A 22,290-nucleotide genomic window follows, 5' to 3' on the forward strand; every position below is an offset into this window, starting at 1 on the left:
CCCCATTATCTACCATTTGACTTATCAGAACTTATTAATTAGGGAAAAAGGCAGTGTTTTTGATCCTTGCTTTCCTTCTCACAAAGAAAATGATTTATTAACCAGTCTTGAGAAGCAAATAGAAAGAAAGTGATTTAACTTGCTCCCTCTGATTTCAGCAGGGCCCCAGAGATCTAATACACTAACCTAACTCCCACGCTTACTATAATTTATACAGGTAGACTGCTGCAGTTTTTAATTAAGGGTAGTCTCAGAAGTCCAACGTATAATTTGACAGAGTCAGTTTTAAATTAATAATCAGTGTCTAGGTGAAAAAAATCTTTGGGGATTGAAGCATTGTTAATATCCCTGTAAAATCTTTTAGATCCTCACCACACTTTTCAGTAATAGTTCAGCTTGGTTTTGCCTGTTATATTGCACTAAGGGAATATAGGGTTGTACCAGATGAACATATATATGCATAAAGATGTGACGTGTTTTTTGTTTTGTTTTGCTTTGCTTTGCTTTTTGGGTCACACCCGGCAATGCACAGGGGTTACTCCTGGCTCTGCACTCAGGAATCACCCCTGGCGGTGCTCAGGGGACCATATGGGATGCTGGGATTCGAACCCGGGTCGGCCACGTGCAAGGCAAACACCCTCCCCGCTTTGCTATTCCTCCAGCCCCAGATATGACGTGTTTTTACTATCTTGGAGATTAGCTAGAATAGAGCCTCTATTACTTCTAACATTTTTACTTTTATGTCCATAAGTGAAATAGTCTGTACATTTTTTTCTTTCCTGTACATCCTTGCCATGTTTTCAGATCAAGGCTATATTAGCTTAATGTAGTAAATATTTGTTATGTGTATTTGTTAGGCTCTGTTCTAACCTCTCTTTTAGAGGGTCTTTGGCTACTATAGTAGCTGGAAAGCTTCCAAATTATATTTGTGTATTTTCCACACCACTAACTAGTTTCTGGAGTAATTCCAGTTCCAACAACCAACAATCCAGATGTACATATAGGAATCTATTTCATATGTGAGCTTCCCGTGTTGCTGGCATTGATTTGACAACTGCATATTATGGTTCTAGGGCTATAGTTAAGGGAATGTTTTTCTGATCTTCAGATTGCAACTAAAGCTGTATGGTCTGGAGCTCACCACCTTGACTTCCTAGTATCCAACTTCCTGGTTTTGCTAACTGGAAGTTCCACTGGCTGTATAGTCATGCAGTATTCTAGGGGTCATTCCCAGATGACCAGTTAGGAATATCAGATATCTCAAGCCTTCCCACCATGCCATAAACTCTGGATTCTCAATATTAAGTCATTTAATTTATGATTAAAACTGCCAGAATTGTTTCTGTTGTCTGTTGAGCACTGGATGATTAGTATCTATAGTGAGTATTAGCAACAGCCCTTCTAGAATAGTAATGTGAGATTGGTAATCAGACATTATATTTTAAGACAGTAAGGACCTGGTTACTATTAGAGAACAAGATTAGTATTATGCTGAATTATGCCCCCACCCCTGCCACCCTGTTCCATATATTGAAGGTCAAACCCCTTGAACTAAACTATGTGACTATTTAGTGTCTTGAATGCTCAGTCGTGCTCAGGATTTACTTCTGGCTCTGTGCTCAAGGGTCACTTCTGGTAGGACTCAGAGGGATAATATGGGATCTGGGGATCAATATATACCTCCAAGGCAAGTGTCTTACCTTCTGTACCTTCCCTACCTGTCCCAGAATGTGACTGTTTGAAAACAGGACCTTTGAAGAAATAAATATGTTAAAAATGAAGTAGACCATAAATCAGTACAACTAGCTAGCCTACAAGAAAGATTAGTCTCCATGTATGAGACCTTTAGTCCAATCCTCAGAATAGCAAAAATATTTTTAAGAGGAGATATTACAACACAGATAAAAAGAGAGAATACTAAGCAAACTAACATAACTGGTACTAAACCTTGGAGTTCAGTGATAGAATGGCTATAATTACTACTTTAGTCAGTTGAACTAAAGTGCCTATTGGAGTCACAGCTTTGGCAGATTAAATGGTAACTGATTATCAGGCAAAATGCAAAACTCTGTGACAGCCTGATTGCCACTAACTTCACTGACTTCCTAAAAGCCTCTCATATCATTTGTAACTGAATGCTCTTGTAGCCAAAAAATCATGTAGAGTTTGATGCATTGATTTTCTAAATTAGGTCATTAGTTAAATTCACAGCCTTATCTGGTCCATCTACTTTGGGCACTACTAAATAGGAAAAGTTAAAAATAGATACATCTGGGAAGAGCTCAATAATTTTGAAAATCCCAGATTTCAAAATTTCACAGAGATTTACATTCCAGAGAAGTAAATTCCTCTTACCTGTCTGACAGAACTGATCCTACCTTGCAAGATATGTTATAAAATGTATTCTAATCACCCTTATTCCTTATACCTACCCTCCAACTCCAGACACAAGATCACATTCAGAGTTCAAAATGCCTTGAAAGCCACTATACCTAAACAAATATAAGATTTTATGTTGGTAAAAAGAAAACTGTGAAATTCGCATGGAAATTATTTGTGAGAGGTTTCTTAACCATAAAATGAACATTATTTTAGAACATGTTAAGTTTATTGACATGAGTTTGTGTATCAAATAATCTAGATTTGATAATCAAGCTTGGAAAGCTAGAAGTGGTTTGAATTGTTTGCTCTGTTATTAACTATAATCTGTACTCAGCTATGAATTCTGCTGAATGAAGCTAAGATACCAGAATTTCTTGGTACAGCATAAGTGATTTATAGATTGAGAGAGAAAAAGATGTTAAGTAGATTATCACTTGCAACTAATTCCTAATTCTTTCATCAAAGAAGAACAGAAAAATACTCTTTTTATTACAAAAGTTAAACGTGTGAGGGAACAACTGGGTAGCACTATAGTGAGCATTTTGTGTAGGCTGGATATAATAGTGGGAAATGATTCCATTAAAATAGGCTTCATGATGCTTTTGGAGAAATGATAAATCTCCAGAAAGCCATATCAAAGTGGTAACATTTAGTTGTGAAAAACATGGTAGGTATTTCTATAGTATGTGACAGGAGGCATGTAGCCCTCATTATGGTATTACCACCAGATCAATGGTCTTCTCTGAAATGGAAGGACATAAGTCCTACTTAATGATATAATCAAGAGAATTCTATATGGGTTTAGGCCCATAATGTGATTCAGTAGTAGAGCTCATGCCTTACATATGTGAGGCTGTGAATTTGACCTCTGACACCATTCTCTTATCACTGTGTATGATCCAGGCACCACAAATACAAGTATATGACGCCTTGAGTATCAATACACATCCCAACACTACATCTCAAAAAATTAATAAGGGGGGGCTGGAGCAATAGCACAGTGGATAGGATGTTTGCCTTGCATGCGGCCGACCCGGGTCTGATTCCCAGCATCCCATACGGTCCCCCGAGCACTGCCAGGAGTAATTCCTGAGTGCATGAGCCAGGAGTAACCCCTGTGCATTGCCGGGTGTGTGTGACCCAAAAAGCAAATATATATATTTATATATATATATATATATATAAAGGAAGTAATATTTTTTATAAAATATCTCTACATAGATTTGAAAAACAGTGAATTACATGACCTCTTCAATAACTCCAGACTTAATTTTTGCTATTTGACTGTATTTTAAAGAGGAAGTCTAAAACTCATGGGGAAGGATTGTGTAAGGATATAGTGAAGACACAAGCTAGTGAGCTGAAGATGTGGCTCAGTAAAGTACTTGGCCTTGCATATATAAGAACCCAAGTTCTATCCCCAATACAACCATATAACCAAGTAAAATCCAAAATACCATGAGTGTGACTTCTAGCACACTACTGTTACCACCACCACAACAAAGTATGTAGGCCATATTTTCTATCCTTCCCTAAAGAGGGCTCTGATCATTTACCAGGCTGAGAGCAGAAGGAAAAAAAGAACTAGACCCTTCATTGTAAATGCTGCCTCTGAGCTTATATAATTCCTGAAGATCCAAAGCATATTATCAATCTGTCAAATTGAAACCTGGTAGGAATCAGGTAATAAATAGATAAAAGAGTGACCTAGTTCTGTCTCTCTCTGAACTCAGTGGGTCAGTCATCCAACCTATATTATTTCCTCAGTTTCTAAATATAGAGTTGGAATGAGAAAGAAAAGCAAGTGTTCAGATTCTATGTATTAAGGTGTTGCTACACTGTCCAGACCCAGGTAATAATGGTGATGACAGCTAACATTTGTTAAGTGCTTATTATGTGCTAACTGCATTAAGTTCATGATCTTGTTTATTCCTTTAAAAACTCCAATTTGTTTCTGCTTTTTTAAATTTCAGTTCAAATATTAGGGAACCAAGGAATATAAAGATTAATTTGCCCATATTTATGTACATAGTGCATGTAAAAAGCTCTGTTCAAGTCAAGCTCTCTGAAACCAAAACCTATGCTTTCAGTGACAACTCTCTAATACCTATATCCTATATTCACACTAACATTGATTTACTAATTACTTTGCATTTGAGAATTGCATAGAGCTATGTAAACGCATGGCAATTAATTTTTCTCTTCCTGCTTTGTTTTCTAGGCTGACTTCATGTTCAGGGGATACAGGCAATCTGGTATTGGCAGATGGAAAAGGAGATCTGAAGTGTCGTGTCTTTGAAAACCCATTCAAGATAGACTTTGTGTCTGAAAAAGAGGTTGTGATCAGCATAAACTCCCTGGGCCAATTATACTTTGAACACCTGCAGAGTCCTCTAAAGCAAAGGTATTTCTTTATGGTACTAGATTGATAAAAACCTTAAGAAAACATGATTGTGAGCAGTAGGTTGTAAATAGCTAATACCAAGATTATATCTATTTAATTGATGTTAAACACATAGAGAAAGAATATATCATTCAACCATAGAAAACTGATTTGCCACGTATGGCCCTGATATTTCCTAGCACCATAGGGCCTAAGCAGCAATGCATCCTTGGGCCTTAGCATTGACAGTCCAGTTGACCAAGAGTCACCAGGAATGTCCCGGACCCTCTGAGCACAGCTTGGGAGGCCCCTCATAAAATAGAAAAGAGGAGCAAGTTATCAAGCATTGAAAAAATAAAGTATCTTGAATGTACTACCAAGTGAAAGATGCCAACCTGATAAAGACTATATATTTTATCTATTAAACTATATCGAATACCATGGAAATCCTGGCTCCAAAATTAGTGGATGCCAGGAGCCAGGGAGATGGAAAAATGTTTATGTAGAGAACAGAAGTTTTTTTAAAATCTGTACTATAGTGGTGGATACAAGGCATTATACATTTTTCAAAACCAGTAGAGTATATAGTATCAAGTGTGAACCCCCCTGTAAATTATGGAGTCTGGTTGTAATGTATCATTCTATTGTGGAATGTTAACAATGGAGAAAATTAGGGATTTTTGGGAGCAGGGAGTATATGAGAACTATGTTATCTTTTCTATTTGACTATGAACCTAAATTTCTCTCAAAGAAAATTTTTTTTCTTTGCTTTTTGGGTCACCCTCAGTGATGCTCAGGGGTTACTCCTGGCTCTGCACTCAGAAATCACTCCTGGCGGTGCTCATGGGACCATATGGGATGCTGGGAATCGAACCGAGGTTGGCTGCATGCAAGGCAAATGCTCTACCCACTGTGCTATCGCTCCAGTCCCTACAAAGAAATTTTAATTAAAAAGCAATATACCACTGAAATTCAGTTTTTTTAGACCACACCTTACAGTACTGAGGGACTACTCTGGACTTGGTGCTTGGGGATCATTCCTGGCAGTGCTTGGGACACCATTTGCAGTGTTGAGGATCAAACCCAGGCCTCCTGTATGTAAAGCATGTGCCCAACCCATTGAGCTCTCTCCCTGGACCTACTGTGTATAAGCATAAGTAAACTTTAACTATATATTTAACCATTAAAAATAATATACACAACATATAAAGAACTTGAACAAATACATTTTTTAAAAACTAGCAAAAAATTGCGACCCCATGACCGCCCAGGAGGGGAAAGGTATTTCTCTCTCTCGCCTGTCCCTTCCCGGGGATGAAGGGCGTGGGGACCGCCATATTATGACGACCACAGATGGGGTTTACAAGCTTGCAATGATCACATATCCAGAAGAAATCTCCCTGGACTTAGTTGTTAAAGTACAGAAATACAAAACCTCTCGGACCTCATTTCTCTTCACGACAGGTCTGACTCTAGTGGGGTGCTTCTAATAATAATGGTGAGGTTTGTGTTGAAATATTGAATGTAACCAAAGTAAATAGAAAGTAAAGTGAAATTTATCAGTTACAAGGCGGAGGGGTGCGGGGGTGGGCGGGATGGGAGGTGTACTGTGGGGTTTTTTTGTGTTATTTTTTGTTTGTTTTTTTTGTTTGTTTTTTTTTGTCTTCGGTGGTGGGATATGGGCACTGGTGAAGGGATGGTTTTTTTCAGCATTGTATGACTAAGACTTAAGCCTGAAAGCATTGTAATTTTCCACATGGTGATTCAATAAAATAAAATTTTTTAAAAAAACTAGCAAAAAATGGGTGGTACACCCTGAAACAATGCATATTAATACAATAATTAATATGGATATCAATTTTTAATATTCAAATTTTTTTTTTTTTTTTTGCTTTTTGGGTCACACCTGGCGATGCACAGGGGTTACTCCTGGCTCTGCACTCAGGAATTACCCCTGGCCATGCTCAGGGGACCATATGGGATGCTGGGATTTGAACCCGGGTCGGCCGCGTGCAAGGCAAACGCCCTACCCGCTGTGCTATCTCTCCAGCCCCTAATATTCAAATTTTAAATATCACAAATAATGTGTGTATAAGATATTTAAAGGGAGAAAATGATATATGTTTGGGGATTATTGCACAAGTGAGAATACTGTTTAAAAAAACTGCAAGGAGGAACTGGAGCAATAGCACAGTGGGTATGGTGTTTACCTTGCACACGGTTGACCCGGGTTCAATTCCCAGCATCCCATATGGTCCCCTGAGCACCGCCAGGGGTAATTCCTGAGTGCAGAGCCAGGAGTAACCCCTGTGCATCCCTAGGTGTGACCCAGAAAGAAAAAAAAAAAAACTGCAAGGAAATATCTCACCCAAAATTTAGTAGCTATCTCTGAAGGTTGAAGGGTGAAGGGAAATGCATCTAAAGAGAAGCATACAGCAACTTCAAAGGAACAGTCCATTCTCTTGCTTTTGTTCATAGATAGGTTCATATTTGTTCATTATTATTTTTTAATTAATAAGTTATTAATTTTTAAAATTTATACATAAACTATTTTATGCTGCTTTACAATGAAGAAAAAATCAATGTATAATTGATATGAATAGACAATTCACAGAAGAAATTATTTTATTTATAAAAGGTAACCTACATGATGAATTATCATAAATTTCACTGTCATCATCACTGTCATCACTGTTATCCCATTGTTGATTGATTTGCTCAAGTAGGCACCAGTAATGTCTCCATTGTGAGACTTGTTGTTACTGTTTTTTATAATTTAAGTGTACTAAATTATAGTTTCTTGCCTGAGCACCTGGCTGTCGTCCCCGGGGCGCCTCAGAGGGGGTGGGCTTCAGCTTCCCTCCCCGCCCCGAGCAGAGCTCCCTCAGCCGAAGACCTTCGGAGCCTAGCCACAGCCATGCTCAAGGCCCCTCTCCACACATTCGGACAAGCCTCATGCATGAAGGTACCAGCAGAGGAACCCAGGTGTGTGGGACCCGGGACTGAGACCTCCAAACCTGCTCGGATCATGTAATCCCACCAACAGCCAACATCCAGAGACTTAAAACCAAGCTCCCCGAAGCAGCTTCGCAGTCTCAGACATCTTATAGCCTACTTCTCCCTCTGGGAGAAGCTGGCAAGCTACCGAGAGTTTCCTGCCCACGTGGGAGAGCCTTGCAAACTCCCCATGGTATATTCATATGCCAAAACCAGTAACAATGCTGGGTCTCATTCCTCTGACCCTGAAAGAGCCTCCAATGCGGCATTGTTGGGAAGGATGAGTAGAGAGAGGCTTCTAAAACCTCAGGGCTAGGACAAATGGAGACGTTACTGAGACCGCTTGAGAAATTCGACGATCAACGGGATGCTGATGATGATGATGATGATGATGATGATGATGATGATGATGATGATGATGATGATGATGAAGTGTACTATATGTACCATATATATTTTCTAAATTTTTAGATTCAAAAGATTAGTAAAGTTCAATATGTTACAAATGGGGAGAAATAAGCATTCAAATACAACTCTGAATGATAGAATAAGTTGTCAGTCATCATTCTGAAAGACAGTACATTAAATTGCCCTGGGCTGGGGTAACATTGGGTGAAAAGATATATGTTCTACTTTGCTTATTTTTGGTTTAAATATTTTAAGTATGTATTACATTCATAATTTTAAAAGATGATATATGTGTTTTTACAAAATTTAAAAAGAAAAATATAAGAAATTTGAAATCCTTTGTAGAAAATCAAGTGTTGAATTACTTTTGTTTCATGAGCCTAATTTTATTTTCTAATGAGATTACTTTTAATAAACTAAAACATATAGTTAGTTAAAGGGAGTCTGAAACAGAAATGAAATTTTTTTTCTTTTTGGGTCACACCCGGCGATGCACAGGGGTCACTCCTGGCTCATGCACTCAGGAATAACCCCTGGCGGTGCTCAGGGGACCATATGGGATGCTGGGATTCGAACCTGGGTCGGCCGTGTGCAAGGCAAACGCCCTACCCGCTGTGCTATCACTCCAGCCCTGAAAATATTTTTTATTAAGCAAAATTCTGTTTTTACATGAGTGAAATAATTTTATTTATATTAATACAGAGTTACCAAAGAAAATGAAGAGGATGCATCAGCCAATACCTCTCAGGTAATCTATGTTGAGCAATCTAGCATTTTATAGTATTTTTCACCATTATCATTTTTATGTGGTATATATTGGCCTATGTTTCTCCCTTCTTTCATAGATGAGTATTTGTTAAATGCTTTGTCCTTATATATCAGACCATTTACCTCTTGTTTGCCTTATTTCATTGATTCACATATTTATTTATTTATAAGTTAGATCATTGCTGAGTGACAACTTTATCCAGGCACAGAAAATTATGCTAGGCAAGGAACATTGGTAATAAAAAATAAGAACTGGCCTTTTCCATAAAATTTGGACTATGTTGGGAAAAAAGACACTAATTAGAAGTATGAGGAGTGTTCATCTGTGGAATATAGAATAATAGACTATAAGACTAACACCCAAGATTAGTAGAAATAAGTACCAGGAGGTTGTCTCCATGGCTTGGAGGCTGGTCTCTCATTCTGGGCAACTCAGAGAAGGGAACATCAAGTAATATGTGGTCGGAGGTCATTCGGGGGAAGGGTGATGTGTGCCGAATATAGACTAGAGACTGAACACAATGGCCACTCAACACCTTTATTGCAAACCACAATACCTAATCAGAGAGAGAGATCAAAAGGGAATACCCTGCCACAGTGGCAGTGTGGGGTGGGGGGAGACGGGACTGGGGAGGGTGGAAGAGATTCTGGGTTTACTGGTGGTAGAGAATGGGCACTGGTAAAGGGATGGGTTCTCGAACTTTGTATGGGGGAAACATGAGCACAAAAATGTATAAATCTGTAACTGTACCCTCACGTTGATTCACTAATTAAAAATAAATAAATTATTTTAAAAAATTAAAAAATATAAATAAATAAATAAAATAAAATAAAAAAGAATGAGTACTTTGAAATTTTCCTGCCCTGTTTCTGAATGAATCCTGAAAAAATACTGCCAAATTTTCAAATACAGCAACCAGTTCTGTAACGGACAGGTATTGCTTTAATATGTTTCTATTTCATAGGCCTAATCTGAATTCAGACATATTAGAATATCCTTGATAGTATTCAAGGATGTATAAAGTGGGGAAAATAAACTTATTGTTATAAAAAAAAAGAAGTATGAGGAGTGTTAACAAAAGGGACAAATACAAGGAATTTACCAAGATGAGTGTTGGGAAAGAGGCCCTGCAGGTAATAATGTTAAAGTTGGAGCATGATGATACATAAATCAGAAAATTTTATTAAAATTATTCCATATTCCAGATATAGTAAGTTTCTGTTTCAAAGATCTTGAGGTAAAAGGAGCATATATGAGGAAATTATTTGTTGGTTTTAACAGGTGAACAGCAAGAGTGCTCTGTATCAGGAATGTGATAGGTAGAGATAATTCTGTAGTCTTATAATAATTCTTTTGTTCAACAAATAATTGTTGAGCACTTTCAATATAACAGACATTGTTCAAGAATTGGCGATCAAACCCCTCAGAATCATTCTTCTAAACAATGTTAACCTTTTTGAACTACATCCTAAGAGGAAAGGAGAACTGTATAAAAACAGTATTAAAACAGTTACAGTGTTAGAAAGCAGAGATACTTGGTTTAAATTTCTGTTGATTGGGGTTTCTGTGTGTGTGTGTGTGTGTGTGTGTGTGTCTCTGTGTGTGTGTGAGTGAAGTAAGATAGTTTGTATTGAAACTTATTCCGAAAGTTTTGGGGTCATATAGCAGTGCTGGGGATTACTCCCAGCTCTGTGCTTGGGATCGCATCCAGCAGCAATAAGGGGATCATGTGGTATTGGAGATCAAGTTATGCTTGTGGGAGGAGAGAGAAAGGGAGTAGTGTGTGTGTCCAGAGTGGAAATAGGCAAGCAAAGAGACAGAGACAAGCAAGCAAGATACATATTCAAGGGAGAACACGTGCTTGAAAGCTTGAAGAGCATGCCTTATTTCTGTTTTAAAAAACTTAATTGGGGGTATGGTGCCACCAGCAGGTCAACCTGTACCTGCGGGGCAAGTGCATCAGTAGCCTAATGGTGCTTTTATACTTCCTGATACCCCAAAATTGCTGCTGTGCCTTTGGCCAGACCCCAACAACTTGGGGCCAAGTTCACCAAGAAATTAAACAGCCAAAAGTTAGGTATGTGGGGGCCAAACCCACAAACCACCTCCAGCTCAGCTATTGGCTGAGCTCATTTATTGGCCTTATTTCAGAGACCCATAAATTTCTAAAGAGATCAAAAGCCACAGTTAGGGCCAGCGAGGTGCACTGCAGGCAAGCGGGTGCACCCTGCAGGGCATATGCCAGTAGTTTATTTCTCTTGAAAAGATGGGAACAAGTGCCATGACCCAGAGACACACAAAAGAATCTCCGAACTGAGCAGCCAGTTTCAGAGATGCCTCTGAACTTTAAGCCAGGTGGACTTCACCGGGGTGCCTCAGATGGAGGCAGTCGTCGTCCCTCCATCTGCCTCCTAAAATACCCCAGCAACCACCAACTTCCAGAACCCAATGAGAAGTGCAGATACATGGGTTCAGTGATGGCAAACTCCAGGCCTCAAGAGATGGGGGATGGGCCAGTCCCTCTCATCCCCCCCCACCACACACACACAAAAGAATCTTCGAACCAAGCAACTTGCTGGCAGAGATTTCTCCAGACCCTAATTATCTAAAAGTTTAGAATTCCAGAAGCATGCAGCCACACAACAGTTTATGCTATTTATAACAAGCAATTCAAAAGAGAATATGGGGGAGATTGTCTGCCATACAGGCAGGGAGAGGGGTGGTGGTGGGGATACTGGGGACCTTGGTAATGGAAGATGTGCACTGGTGGAGGGTTGGGTGATCGATCATTGTATGACTGAAACTAAAATAGGAAAATTTTGTAACTGTATCTATTATGATTAAAAATAATGATAATAAAATAAAATTAACATTCTGAATTTAAAAGAGCTTAATTTGGGAGAGCTGGAGAAATAGTATATCTAATAAGGGGCTTACATTGGACATCATGGGTATGGTCCCTGACACTCTGTATGGTCCCCCAAGCCTCACCAGGAGTAATCCCTGAGCACAGAATAGGAGAAAACCCTGAACACCATCTGGTGTGGACCAATAAAAACAAAAATAAATAAATAAAATTAAAGCTCAATTTGGAGTGGAGAGATAGCTCAACAGGCTGAGTGCATGCATTGCTTTTGGGGGGGTAGGTTTGATCCCACATGGTCCCCTTGGTACTGCTGGAACTGATCCCAAGCACAGAACTGGAAGTAGTCCCCAGCACTGCAATATGACCCCAAAATCAAAATAATAATAATAATTTGACTAGATTATAAGGAATGGACCCTCTATAAAATTTCTCTTTAAAACCAAGAGCATCTACCAAGGAGCTCATAACAGTAGCTGTCATCACTAAGAATGCTGGGGAAAGTTCCAGTTTAATATGGACAAGAGAAAGAGAAATAAGACAAATAATATTTTTCTTTTGATTGCTGCCCTGCAGTAATGACTATGAAAAAGAACTACCTCCCCTCTATTTAGGTGTGGTAACAGGGATAGAATCCAGAGCTTCACATGAAGAGCATGCATTATACCACTGAGTCACAGCCCTGACATCACCATTTTCAAATAGAAAATTTTAGGATAACTAAGGCCTTGCTATATGCAGTTTTGAGACAACATGTCAAATCTGCTTTAGGAGACCTTTTATTTGCTAACTCTAGTGTTTTTGAGTCACAGGCCCTCTGATAAAAGCTATATTACTGTAAATAAAAACCATCTCATACTGTTTGAAGGAGTTTACAAACCAATTTACATAGTCATGTATACCTCAAGATAAAATTTCTACATTAAGAATTCAGATATGATTTTTAAATTTTTTTTTGGGTGTTTGGGTCACACCTGGCAATGCACAGGGGTTACTCCTGGCTCATGCACTCAGGAATTACTCCTGGCGGTGCTCGGGGGACCATATGGGATGCTGGGAATCGAACCCGGGTTGGCTGCGTGCAAGGCAAACGCCCCACCCGCTGTGCTATTGCTCCAACCCTTCAGATATGATTTTTTTAAAAAAGATAGCCACACTTAACTGAGCTCTCATTAGGCAGAAACAACTTTAAAATGAGTGAAAGACTCATTTCAAAATCTATACATTTCACTTACACAACTTTAAAAACATTTTTTTTGATACTAGAGAAAAACAGATTTTTGTAAAACAGATTTGCAACTCTTAACAATTAGTTTTGTGCTTCAGGGTTGAACCCAGGATTTGAAACATGCATGTGCTCTACCACTGAGCTATAATCCCTCGTCATCCTAGTATATGATTTAGATCATAAGTTTATGGTCCTGAGCAATTTCCATCTCATCCCTTGGCTTATCAAGCCAAAGTAAGACCATAACCAGTACTTGGCTGTGGTCAAGGAGAGAAAGTATTTATCTCAGCCAAAATAAATCCTTTGCTTAGGGTCTCTGAAAACAGATTTAAATTATGTAACACTATATGTTTCGTTGCACATGTTTACAAAAAAGAAAAACAATTTTATAAGTCATTTATATATAAATGTTTTTCTGGGGATGGGTAATTATAGTATCAGAGTCAAACCCAGGATCTCAGACATGCAAAGCATAATCTCTACCGTTGAACTGTATACACTCCTGCTTCTATGACTACATTTTTCAAAATGCTTTTGTACCATTTTGTAAAGATACAAAAGATATAAAGATTTTGATGTCAAATGACATGGGAGCCATTTGTAATCTCTGCTAGTGCTCAGGGTTTAATCCTGGCTCTGCACTCAAGGATCACTTCTGGTAGGGCTCAGGAAACCATATGGGATGCAGGAGATCAAACCCAAGCTGACTACATATAAGGCAAGTGCCCTACTCACTATACTATCACTACAGCCTGCGAAGCTATTACCTTTGTGTATAGAGTTCAGTTTCAGCTGAGTTTATAAGGAAGTTTATTAGAATTAATTTAGAACATAATCATTTACTAAAAATGCTATAATTTTTAAAAATTCATCTATCTTTTAAAAGATGAATTAATTTTCTCAGGCTAGTTTTTTAATAACCCACACAAAATATGCTATTGTCACAAACTTTGTTGCAGTTTATAAAATCTGTTTGCTTTCCTTTTTTCTGTACCAACAGGAAAATCAAGAAGATCTAGGCCTATGGGAAGAGAAATTTGGGGAATTTGTGGATACCAAAGCTAATGGTAAAATAGAAACTGGTTTAGTGTTAAAACAGCTCTTTCCAAAATGACTAAATGTTACAGTATGAAACTCCTTTGAGCCTTATCACCTAAGCAAGTACTTCTGAAAGATTAATAGAAATCTCTTATTTGAATCCCTCTTTCTTCAATACATTGCAAAAGAGAGTGGTGATTATAGGCCTTTTGTGGAATGTAGGTGTCATATAGGCCTCAGGGGCTTATGATCTCATGAGGGTCCTAAGTCCACATACTTTGTCCTGTCAGTAGGTCAGAGAGCCTCAAATTCCGCGTTCTAGTTTTTATTTGGTTCAAGTAATGTCTGCCCGCTGATAAAAATTGGGCTACACTCGCATGCAACAGGGATGAATGGAGATGTTTCTGGCGCCCGCTCGAGCAAATCGATGAGCAATGGGATGACAAGTGATACAAGTGAAGTGATACAAGTGATGTCTACGAAGTTCTAATCAGCTCTAACATTCCAAACCAGTAGTTTTCAACCTTTTCTAAGCCTCCCCCTTAATTCACATGGTTAGTGTATGCCCGTGTGGGACTTTTTTCCACTGGATTTAGAGCCAGGGATATAACAAGGCAGTTTGTTTTTGTAAGAGATGACTTTCAGATATTTGGGACTCATTTAGATGATGCGGGGGAGAATATTTTTCTCCTTCTTCTTCTTCCTTATTCTATATAATTACAAACCCTCCATAATTCCTGAAGAGCTCCTGTTCTAGCATCTACACCTACAACCTCACTTAACATCGGAATTGACATGTCCCAAATTTACAGGTTGGGGGTTTCACATACTCCTTTTTGTAACAGTATAATGCTTTTCATCTTCTCTATAGATCCCCTTTCTATAAACTCCTTCAAATACACAACTATTTAATGTCAGATTCTTTTACCTAAAAGTGAATTTGTCTTTAATGTAATCATTTTGTCTTTGATTAGGGTCTTTGAAATGTGATCTTTAATCATAGGCAAGGGATATTTTGAGGAGACAATGACCTGGTCTCTTTGACATTACAGTCCTGTACACAGTAAGATTTAATGATCAAGCAAAAGACACAGATAGAAAAATTAAAAGTATTCTAAGTATCCAGAATCCTTTGTTTCCTAAAGCAAAGAAGGATGCAATATATTTTATAAAAATTTAGTTTATGAAGTAATCTAAAACTGTAGCCATATTTTACAGATATAAAAGGGATTTTACTGTAAATGAAAATGCAAAGATTCAGCACACAACAAAGGAAACATACTAATAACTGACTAGAATTTTGCCTTGTGTATTTTTTGTATCTTATAACACCAAATACAACCTTTTAGAAAAAGTCCCAGCCATTTTCAGGGAAAATGAAATTCTTATTTCTAGTCCATTTTCTATTTATCTTGTTATGAGCATAGTTAACTGAGTCTCCTTACTTGATTTTCTCACTGAAAAGCAAATTTCAGCCTGTTTTCTGGTTCCAACAGGTCCTACATCCATTGGATTGGATTTCTCTTTGCATGGATTTGAACATCTCTATGGGATCCCACAACATGCAGAATCACACCAACTTAAAAATACTGGGTAAAGTGAAAATAAACGTTTGTATGGGAGGCTCTGGTTTCTGGGTGGAATTTTTTTTAAAAGAAAGTATGTCAAATGTCTGTGTCAGTACTAATAAATGCCTGACTTATTCCTCTTTGATACTCCAAATGAAACTTTAATAATTGTACTTGAATGATCACTCGGAGTAGTGGACTTGTGGAAAAGGATAAGAATAAAAGCACAGTACTGAATCTAAAAGTATAGGAAAACAGGTAATTTTTTCAATTGAGCTGCTGTGATTGGAATAGGAAGATCTTTATCACATCGCATTTGTGGGTTTTGTTTTCATTTCTCAAGGTTTTCTGTGGAACTCTGGGATAAAATACTATGAAAATACACTAACCTATAAAATAAATTTTACCAGATATTGCCCCAGAAAATGGAAAAGCTTGGCATCTCAAACTTTGATTCTTTTGAGATCGCTTCAAATTAACATTATTCATAAATGCCAAATACATCAGACTAAGTGGGAAAAAAATCCAAGAAAAGAGAATCAAGTTTACTAAGTTGAAAAACTTTTTAGTGAGTGGGCATTGCAGCAGGTATACCAGTGACCAACCTTCTGCTGTTCTCACACCAGCCTTAGCTCTGTGTATACTACCCCAGTTCAGTTCCTGATCCTTTTCCTCCTCAGCACTATCAAGCATGTCAGAATAGCACCGTTTTGTCTTAGTGGCAGGGAAGTACTCACAATATTTTTCAGTATTATATATATATATATACTTAAATATATAAACCATATATATATATACAGTATTTTATATATATGCTTATTGTATTGCATACTTGCTATTATAGCAGACTCACAGGAAACAGTCCTCCTTCTCAAGAGATAGTCAGAAATATATATATATATATATATATATATATATTTAATGAGATTATGCAAGCCAACTGTCCATCTGTCCATTAAGGGGATACCAAATAATTCAAAGGAGGAGGATTATAGGTTCCCAGGTTTGATTAGGAAAATTTTAGGGAAGTGGGGAAGTTGAGCCTTAGGAGATGCATAGGACCCAAGTGTTTGAAGAGGAGAATAAACCATTAATAATATATTTGTGACATAATTAAGGATAATCCTTATTTTGTGTTTCAGTAATGAAGATGCTTACCGTCTTTATAATCTGGACGTATATGGATATAAAATACATGACAAAATGGGTATTTATGGTTCAGTGCCTTATCTCCTAGCCCACAAACTAGGCAGGACGTTGGGCATTTTCTGGCTGAATGCCTCAGAAACACTAGTGGAAATCAATATGGAGCCTGCAGCAGAGGTGAGCTGTGCATGGGGCTGCATGTCACACCTATAAACACAATAAAATCAGTGTAGTTTTGTCAAAGCTTTTAGCTTTGTTGTGGCAGCTCACTGCCTACAAAGTCTGTAATAAAATCAGTGACTGTCAATATGAATTACTAAAGAGACAGATAATTCCATATGCGTGGGTGCTGTGGGTTAGAGAGAAACTTTTCAGACTTTCATTCCTTTCCTTTTCTAATATACACAGCCCCAGGTAGACCCTGTTGCTGCTAAACAAAAGGTCAGATCTCGAACTAATGTACACTGGATGTCAGAGAGTGGAATCATTGATGTTTTTCTGCTAACAGGACCCACACCTTCTGATGTCTTCAAGCAGTACTCATACCTTACAGGTACTTTCATGTAAAAGTGCCAGTTTATTGTTAGCATGTTTCTTCTTCATTTGTCTTGTAAGTTAGTATTTATTATAAATTATACCATGTAAAATTATGAACAACTCACCAAGTCTTTTTAAGAAGGAAGCTTTCTGTCCCCATTCAACACAATTAGACATTATGGTCTCGAACTTAATACCACTCTGTATTCCTTAATACTTGCCGTTTTCTCTCCCTAGAACACTAAACTTCTGCATTTTCTCTACCTTTATCTCAGTTGACCTATATTCCACTGTGAACTTTTCTATTTTTTCCTCATTAAAATATACCACTGTAACACTGAAACACTTTATCTTTAGAAGATATAAAAGATATCAATTGATACACAAAAAGCATCTGCAAGAATCCAATACTATTTCATATTTAAACAGTCAAAAGACCAGGAATAGAAGAAAATTTTCTCAGTGTGATAAAAAGAATTTATGAAAAATCTACTACTGATGTCATACTCAATGGTGAAATATTATATGATTTTCCCTAATAGTGGAAACAGGACAAGCGTGCCTGCTTTAGCCATAGCTGATGATCACTGTATTGTTTGTTTTAGCCAGAGCAATTAGGTAGGAAAACTTTAGTATAGGCATCAAAGTTGGAAGGGAGGAAAAAAATTATCTCTGTAAATGAAATGATCCTGCATGTTATAAAAATAGAAAAATCACTTAAAAATCTACTAGAACTAGTAAACAAATTAGCAAAGTTATGGGGAACATGATCTATGAACAAAAACCAATTGAATGTACTCTAGCAAAGAGCAATTCATAAAGATCTTAGGAAAACACTCTTAGGGCAAGGGAAATAGTTCTTGTATGCAGGAATCTGGGTTCAATCCTTGGCATTGCATAGTCTTCTCCCGATCATTAACAGGAGTTAACTGGAGCATCATGTTGGGAGTATGCCCTTAACACTGCTAGGTCTGGCAAAATACTAATAAAGGGAAGAAGGGAGGGAGGGAGGGAAGAAAGTCTGTTAATTTTATTGTTATGTCTTTTTAATACACCTTATCTTCTACAGGACAATATCTTGTCTTGCTCAAAAAAAAAAAGCTAGGAATAAATTTAACTAGGAAATGAAAGACTTGTATACTGAAAAGTACAAAACATTTCTGAAAGAAATTAAAAATTTCTAAATTTGAACAAAAGTTGAAAGACACCCATGTTCATGGATTAGAAGATTTAATTTTATGAAGATGATGAAACTACCATAAGCAGTTACCATAAGAAATGACAGATTAATTGCAATCCTTATCAAAATTGCTGTGGTCATATTTCTTAAAAGAAAAAACTGATTCCCAGATTCTGATTATTTCAGAGGTAGTTGGCCCACTTGCTATTTTCCTCTTTCAGGAACACAAGCCATGCCTCCCCTTTTCTCTCTGGGATACCATCAGTGCCGCTGGAACTATGAAGATGAGCAGGATGTAAACGCAGTAGATGCAGGATTTGATGAACATGATATTCCTTATGATGTCATGTGGCTGGACATAGAGCACACCAATGGCAAAAGGTACTTCACGTGGGATCAGAAAAGATTTCCAAACCCCAAGAGGATGCAAGAACTACTCAGAAGCAAAAATCGAAAGGTGAGATAAGCTAACACTTATGAACCTTTCAATCACAAAGGTTTTCTTCTTTCAATTTTTTAAACTTTCCTGAGCATGTTAATAGATAATTTAAAATACCATGTCTGATTTAAATGTCTGATTTAAAATGCCATGAAGACTACCTTCTAATGTAATTGTAACTGTGATAACATAAAAGCAATGGTGAAATCATGGGGACCCCATCCTTCCTAGACTTAGTTGTGTAGGTTCCCACAAGGATTAAGGGACCCAGCATTCAGCCCCACTCATAGTGATCACCCTGTAATGATGTGCTGTATCCCCATCAACATACACACACACAATTTGGTTTCTATATAAGATGAATGATGGCACACCAGTACCAAGAGGACATGAGATAATTAGTCAGATATTGAAACTCTTTGGGCTTACTCCAAGCTGGTTTGAGAATAATCTGAGAGAGCTGGGAAAGGGATGAGCTCTGATTTTTATGGTAGACAGAGTGTGTTCTGAGGATTATGTGGTTTAGACTTCTTGCTGGCATCAACAGAGAAAGCAACAAGGCTTTTCTTGTTGGCATGCCTGTGAGTTTCCAGAGAAATTGGGGGGTGGGGGGTGGGTACGTGACACTCGAACATTTAGTAGCTGAGAACTGTTCCCATGGCCAGCCCATGGTGACGGACGAATGAAGGACAGGGAAAATGGAGAAATAGAGCTCCAGGCTCATCGGTAGTCAGTTTATTTCTCTCTCTCCTCCTCAGCGTAGTCCAGTTTCTTCCCTTACAGCACAATCATAGTTGTAGTTTTGGTCATAGTTTTGGAACTGTCATCATAGTTCCCTCATTCTCGTCTTCATAGTCCTCCCCTTCTAGTCCTCATTTTGTTCTGGTTCTCATCTAGTCCTTCCCTTTCTCATAGTCTAGTCCTCGTCATCTAGTTTCCTCTTTACCCTTATAGCATAGTCATACAGAAATCATGAAGGGTGGGGGTACACATAGGTGGGGTTGAACGTTATCATAACAACAAACAGAGGTGAAGCCACTCCTTCAGGGGAAGTTCTAGGAGATTAACTCAAGGACAAAATCTTATCAGCACTCCAGATTTCTAGAAGATCCACTCAAGGGCAGGATTCCATCCAGGGTGTATTGCTTTATCCTTTCCTCAGCTAGTAATCCATTTAACCAATCATAGTAAACTTCTTATAATATTTCTAGTCATTTCTTATGAACACAGAGATTTATTAAGCTTAAAGGTTGTCTCTTCCTGGGGACATCTCGCTATATATCCTTGATTACAGTCCTCAGGCCAGGCTAATCTTTCCTAACCCCAGCAGTTACTTCTTTTTGGGTCACAACAGAGTTTGTTCCATGACCATGCTCTAACTTATACTTATGGTGCTTAGTTTGTCTCCTTTCGATGCCAGGGTAGCTTACAGCTTGCTCTGGGTCCATCCAGTCCCTTCATCTGGACCTGGCTTTTGGAGTGCTAGGGACTAACAGCAGCTGAGGTTTACATCAAGTAAATATGGATGCCAGGAGTTAAATATTATTTCAGAGACAGTTAACTCCCGTGTTACAAAAGCATAGAATCTGGGGCTGGAGTGATAGCACAGTGGATAGGGCGTTTGCCTTGCACGCGGCCAACCCGGGTTCGAATCCCAGCATCCCATATGGTTCCCTGAGCACTGCCAGAGGTAATTCCTGAGTGCAGAGCCAGGAGTGACCCCTGTGCATCGCCGGGTGTGACCCAAAAAGCAAAAAAAAAAAAAAAAAAAAAACCCAAAAGCATAGCATCAACTGTCTTCCTGTGCCTATACAAAAAGGACATTGCTATATGAACCATGCAAATGACATAAAGGAAAGAGAAAAGCAATATAGGATTATTAGTGCATGATGGAATTGGGTGTGCCTCAGGGGCACTGTTGTGGAGAGTGACCCAATAAACCTAAGCTCCCTGCGGGAGGAGCAAGGACACCCCAATGCTATCCAACAGTGCCCAGGTGGCTAGAGCAGAAGAGTAGGAGGGAATGGTGGGGCTTGAAAACTCAATAGTTAAAATAGAGAAACATATTCTGATCATTTATTCTACATTCTTCTGATGTTGTTGGACCCCATGAGTGGCTCATTGTGAGTTGGGGAGGAGAGAAAGATGGTCACCTTCTCCCAGTCCACTTCTGCCATCTGGGACCCACTGGGAAGACTAGGACTGATGAAGTCTGCAGTGAGCCCCTGCTTGGCATGGGCCTGAGCCCCACCAGCCCCACCAGTTGGCTATCAGACACTTGAAGTCTTCTTAGTCTTCCAGGCACAGGAGTTGATTCCCCACCACCTGATTTCTCGGGGAGCCATGTACTCAGGTTGGAATGAGAATTTGCTCTTTGCAGGAAAGGAGAAACCAGTCCCAGGCCTTACCCAGGGTTTTTTGAGTTCTTGTCTCACCTCACAGAAAAGAATTTCAGGAGTAGACAAGCAGTGAAGTAAAACAGATTTTATTTGGAGGGTTCTTGAAGGTGTGGGTGGGTGGGTGGAGAGAGAAAGAGAGAGAGAGAGAGAGAGAGAGAGAGAGAGAGGGTGAGAGGGTGGGAGGGAGAGAGAGAGTAACGTGCACTCATGGGCGTTTCCAAGGGTGAGGAGAGCCCCTACATACATCCCAGCATTAGACATGAAAGCATGAAAGTACACATCTCAGGAGGAGATGTGGGCGGCACATGTGCTCAAGCAGTACATGTGCTCGGCCGTGTGAGTGCAAGCAGCACATAGGCTCAGGCAGCATATTTGTGCTCTCCCCTTGGTCAAGGTGGCTTTTATAAGGTTTTTTTAGCCTGTCCCCATGTGGGGCTTCTACTGAGTTAAGAGTCTATTGCGAAGTGGGTAGAATTGGGTACAGCCTTTGAAACTCCTTTTCTTGACCTTTGGTCCTGCTGGATCTTCTCTGGGCTGAATCACTAAAGTTAATTGGATTCAGGGAGAGGCCCAAGGGTATTCCAGGGATTTCCTTCTGGGGAGGAATCCAATATCCTCAGGGTCCACTGCTGGAGGTCTTATCTCCAGTCTTGCTTTCTGTATCCACAAGGTGGGCCAGTCTTAGAACTTTCCTTCCCAGAAATTTTGTTGATTTAGGTTTCATTGCCAAGGGCCTTTCCCAGTCTACCTGCCTACATCACTTCCATTATAGATTTATCTGTCAGTCCTACATGTTAATATGGTCAAGGAAAGCACTAAAATAGAAAATGGGGAGGAAGAGAACCCCTTCTCATGTGTAATGCAGAAGTGATAATGATAGTAATAGTAATAATGAAAAGAGGTAGAACATGAAAGTAACAGAGAGAAGGGGAGAGGAAAGGGACTGTATCATG

General features: G+C 38.8%; 1 protein-coding gene across 2 annotated transcripts in view; it reads left to right on the forward strand.

The window, feature by feature from the left end:
• The window catches only part of GANC (glucosidase alpha, neutral C), a 75,069-nt gene that overhangs the window by 7,637 nt on the left and 45,142 nt on the right, over nt 1-22,290 (forward strand). For both annotated transcript variants that reach the window (XR_008629198.1, XM_055131269.1), the window contains exons 5-11: nt 4,604-4,786; nt 8,873-8,918; nt 14,031-14,097; nt 15,565-15,661; nt 16,779-16,959; nt 17,191-17,335; nt 18,721-18,956. Coding sequence is in view for 1 of the 2 variants with exons in the window: in XM_055131269.1 (XP_054987244.1) it covers nt 4,604-4,786; nt 8,873-8,918; nt 14,031-14,097; nt 15,565-15,661; nt 16,779-16,959; nt 17,191-17,335; nt 18,721-18,956 (955 nt within the window). In the remaining variant the exon portion in view is untranslated. The remainder of the gene's footprint in view (nt 1-4,603; nt 4,787-8,872; nt 8,919-14,030; nt 14,098-15,564; nt 15,662-16,778; nt 16,960-17,190; nt 17,336-18,720; nt 18,957-22,290) is intronic.

Source organism: Sorex araneus, chromosome 3, assembly GCF_027595985.1.
Source record: "Sorex araneus isolate mSorAra2 chromosome 3, mSorAra2.pri, whole genome shotgun sequence".
Classification (NCBI taxonomy): domain Eukaryota; kingdom Metazoa; phylum Chordata; class Mammalia; order Eulipotyphla; family Soricidae; genus Sorex; species Sorex araneus.